This window comes from Oenanthe melanoleuca, chromosome 2 (assembly GCF_029582105.1).
Source record: "Oenanthe melanoleuca isolate GR-GAL-2019-014 chromosome 2, OMel1.0, whole genome shotgun sequence".
Lineage (NCBI taxonomy): Eukaryota > Metazoa > Chordata > Aves > Passeriformes > Muscicapidae > Oenanthe > Oenanthe melanoleuca.
In genome coordinates this window covers 141108460-141112898 of record NC_079335.1, presented here as the reverse complement: position 1 = coordinate 141112898, position 4439 = coordinate 141108460, and the positions used below count along the sequence as shown (strand labels likewise).

Below are 4439 nucleotides of genomic sequence, written 5' to 3'. Positions count from 1 at the left end.
CCAGCCGGGGATGAAGCCCCCGGCGGCCGCCAGCCGGGACCCCCCGCGCCCGGCGGCGCTCGGGGCGGCCGGGGACCCCCCGTGCCCGCGCTAGGGCGGCGCTTTCCCCGCTCCCGTTCCCGTTCCCGGAGCGGGCAGCGCAGCGCCTCCCGCCGCCGCAGCATCCCGGAGCATCTTGTAGCCGCCCGGAGCATCCCGGAGCATCCCGGAGCCACTCGGAGCATCCCGGAGTATCCCGCAGCCCCGGCATGGAGCGCCCGCCCAACCTCAGCTGCCTCGCCGATACGACGCCGGACAGCGGCAACAGGAGCGGGTCCTCCGCCGGCCCCGAGGGCGGCCAGGCCCATCTCTCCGTCTTCAGCGTGCTGGTCCTCACCCTGTTGGCCATGCTGGTGGTGGCCACGTTCCTGTGGAACGGGCTGGTCCTGGCCACCATCCTCCGCGTGCGCAGCTTCCACCGGGTGCCCCACAACCTGGTGGCCTCCATGGCCGTGTCTGACGTGATGGTGGCAGCGCTGGTCATGCCCCTCAGCTTGGTGCACGAGCTGTCGGGGCGGCGCTGGCGGCTGGGCCGCTCGCTGTGCCAGGTGTGGATCTCCTTCGACGTGCTGTGCTGCACGGCCAGCATCTGGAACGTCACGGCCATCGCCCTGGACCGCTACTGGTCCATCACCCGCCACCTGGAGTACACGCTGCGCGCCCGGCGCCGCGTCTCCAACGTCATGATCGCTCTCACCTGGGCACTCTCCGCCTTCATCTCCCTGGCCCCGCTGCTCTTTGGCTGGGGAGAGACTTACTCAGAGGACAGTGAAGAGTGCCAAGTCAGCCGGGAGCCTTCCTACACCATCTTCTCCACCTTTGGGGCCTTCTACCTGCCCCTCTGCGTGGTGCTCTTTGTGTACTGGAAGATCTACAAGGCTGCCAAGTTTCGAATCGGATCTCACAAGAGCAACTCCATCACTCCCATTACGCCAGAAGCACTGGAGGTAGGTCAGCTTAGTTGTGTTTTGCTGGGGTCAAGCACTGGCAGCAGGCAAGCCTTCGTAGAAGTGGGGGAAACTTAAACCAAAAGTGTTCAAGTGAACAGTGATCGACCAAAGCCCTGTAGATCGCTTCCTGTAGATCCCTAGGGGCTTCCAAGGCTGACTGCAAAGCTTGCAAACCCAGTCTGTTGGCTCCTCCTGAGCCCCCAGCTGTGAGCACTCAAGGTGCAGCTAAAGCAACTTTGGGACACGCTGCAGGCCTGAGCTCCACGTGGGTGAGCAGTGACTCACAGATGTCCCCCCATGGAATGCTGAATCCGTGCTCACTGGCATGAGTAAGGGGTCGCTGTCCCTCCCCTGGGGAGGCAAGGGGACAGTGGATGGATGGGCTGCTGTGTCTGCTGGGGACGATACCCTGGCAACCAGCTGTGTCTTTGGGGACACTGAGTTTACTCAGGCAGAGAACACACGTGCAGAATGTCCTTGGAAATCTTTCCTAATCATGACTGCATCGTGTCAGTTCATCCCAGGCACGGTGACTCTGCACTGGAAAGATTTCTTGCAGGGAGGAAGCAAATGTGTGCCAATTTTCTTCCCTCTCCTACCGAGGACTCTTAAACTCAATGAGTTTAGAGAAAGTAAGCAGACTTCTGTGCACAGCATGTGTGTGTGTGCCTGTTCTGCTGATCAGATTGTAAGTGGGGGTGTAATCTTATTGTGCTGCTGTCTGAGCAACCCCATGTACCCTCACTACTCTCTCTAGTTTCTAATCTCACTTAAAAATAGTCTCCATCACCCAGAAGAGGTGACACAGCCACCTTCCCCTCAGTCAGTGTGCTGTGGATGGCCTGGGCTCCCACTGCAGGGCTCTGGACCTGCTGGGTGGGATCACCTGGCTGGGTACCTCTGGTGCAGCCTGTGCTTGTGTTTGGCAGGTAAAAGAAGCTGCCCAGCAGCCACAGATGGTCTTCACTGTCCGCCACGCCACTGTTACGTTCCAGACAGACGGAGAGACGTGGAGAGAGCAGAAGGAAAAGAAAGCTGCCCTCATGGTGGGCATCCTCATCGGGGTCTTCGTGCTCTGCTGGATCCCCTTCTTCATCACAGAGCTCATCAACCCCCTCTGCTCCTGTGACATCCCACCCATTTGGAAAAGCATTTTTCTATGGCTGGGCTATTCAAATTCCTTTTTTAATCCACTCATCTACACTGCTTTCAACAAAAACTACAACAATGCCTTCAGGAACCTATTCTTCAGACAGCAGTGAGCAGAAAAGGCTTTCCTGCTGTCATAGAAAGCTGATTTTAAGTGTCAATGATTCTGACCAAATTCCCGAGGAAGTTCAAAGCCACAGACACTGAGATGATGCTAAAAATGCATCTCCATGGGTCATATGTCCCAGAAACAGCCCCAGTCCCTAGGCAGGCTCTCCATCCCAGCCTTTTAGCTGCTATTTTTCCTGCAAGTAGCATGTAAGGGCTTCTCCTGCCAGCAGCCTGGCATCCTCGCTCCAGTGCCCTGCTCTGTTCCTCCTGCCTCCCCAGTGATGCTGTTTGGTGGCACCAAAGGTGCAGAGGAGTCCACTGCAAAGAAACGTTGGTTTGGCCACTGCTGGTATCTCCCAGCATTAATGCTGTGTCCCATGTGCAAAACTGGGACCCTACAACATCAGGAGGTTTTTGTGGTTTCATATTTTATGGCTTGGCTGAAAACGTGGTTTGTCTTGTAACTGGTAAAGACTGTTTTTGCAAAGGTGTTTTTTGGGGAATAAAACCCTTGGTAAGGGTTAAGTGCAGACTACAAGGACCAAGGTTTTTCTCACATACTTTGGGAATAGCAAATTGTGTCTGTTTGTTTTTGGATTCTATGTAGCAGGATTTTTTAAAACAAAACAAACAAGAAAAAAACCAACTTATTATGAAAGCTTAATGCATGGTATGCCCTGGAATGAGAGAGAATGCATGGGAAACTCACCTCTCATTCCCTGACTGCTACATGTGAGCATCTGCCTCAGACCTTTATGTTCAGAAATACCAGCTGTAAATGCTAATCTTCATGCCTGTTTCTATTCCATTGTAAAACATAAATGTATTTTGAGGGCAGATTTCCTGTAGTTTCAGGGGATGCAAGGGATGTATTTCGAGTTGCCTTTCAATGAGGGGCTGTGTTTTACTATTTCTGAGTGCAATCCAGAACTTGAAACTTTAGCAAAACCCCCACTTTGTTTCCATGAGCACTGGGTTGCAGACAAAGGGCAGTTAATGACAAGTGATATTTCTTTCTGGAAGCATAATCAAACCATGGAGCTTCTCTTCTGCAAGGACCAGACTTGAATATTTTTTTTTTGCCCACCTGTCTTTCTCTTCCCACCCCTCTAAGGCTCCATCCTGCATGGTTGTTACTGCTCTGTTGCCTCCCTGCCTTTCCACATTGCCAACGTAATTATAGTAGTTGGCATTTCACTCCTAGAATTAGAGTTACACACTTTATACTGTGCTGCTGAAGAACTGACAGGTCTGCAGATAAAGGAAAGTGTTAGTTTTAACTTGGTTCTGGGGCAGCCACTGAAATCAGACCACAACTAAAACGGTGGAAAGGAATACAAGATGGAAATCAGAATGACCTGATTTCATGTCAGATATCTCAAGAAGACATAAAAAAGATGTCAATTAGTGATGGTAAAGCACCCTGGGGTTGGGTAGTATTAATTGCTATCTGTAGTAGGTTGTGAGACATCAGATGTTAAAATTGTCAGTGGTCCTTTAAACCAGTCAAAAATCTTGGCAGAGTTGGCACTAAAAGCCCTTTTTCTTTTGCTGTCTCTGGACAGGTGAAAATGGAAGCAGAGGTCAGGGTGCTGTTAAAGTGTTGCCCTTTCACAACCAGTTAGACAAACATCCATCAGCACTGACACAGCTGATCCTGCCTTTTGGCAAGAAGAGAAACAGCCCTTGAGATCTTCCCTAACACCATCTTATAAAAGTTTGTTAGAAATACCGGGTAAAACCCTGCCCTTATTGAAAGCAATGGACAATTTTTCAGTGATTTCAAACGAATCAGATTTTTATGTGGCATGTCTTGTCTCGTAAAAGCATAGTTTTAATGTTAATTAATTCAAGGAGATGATGGGTGAGATGGGAGTAATCTTCTAACTCCTGTGAAAGAGGCTCTGACCTGCCCCCTACCTGTGGGCCAATCTTTACAGCTAGTAAAGAGCATTTTCTTTCTTTGTTACATATTTTAAAATATTATTAGTGACATCTCTGATGTATCAATAATTGTAATAAACTCTTGAGCTGCTTTTTTTTACTGAGTATACAAAGGCTGTGCTCCTTTCTCTTGACAGTCCATCACTGATGCTGAGTTGTTCCATTTGGGAATTGCTGCTTTTGTTGTGCCAAGGATTGTTTAGCCAAAAAATGGAAGAAATGCTTCCTTGTTCAAGCCAGAACTTC

General features: G+C 50.6%; 1 protein-coding gene across 1 annotated transcript; it reads left to right on the top strand.

The window, feature by feature from the left end:
• Positions 1 to 248: 248 nt before the first annotated feature.
• On the top strand, positions 249 to 4136 carry HTR5A (5-hydroxytryptamine receptor 5A). The gene is made up of 2 exons (XM_056483361.1): positions 249 to 986; positions 1919 to 4136. Exons 1-2 carry the CDS (start codon positions 249 to 251, stop codon positions 2249 to 2251), a joined length of 1071 nt encoding a protein of 356 aa, XP_056339336.1. The 3' UTR covers positions 2252 to 4136.
• The last annotated feature ends 303 nt before the right edge of the window (positions 4137 to 4439 follow it).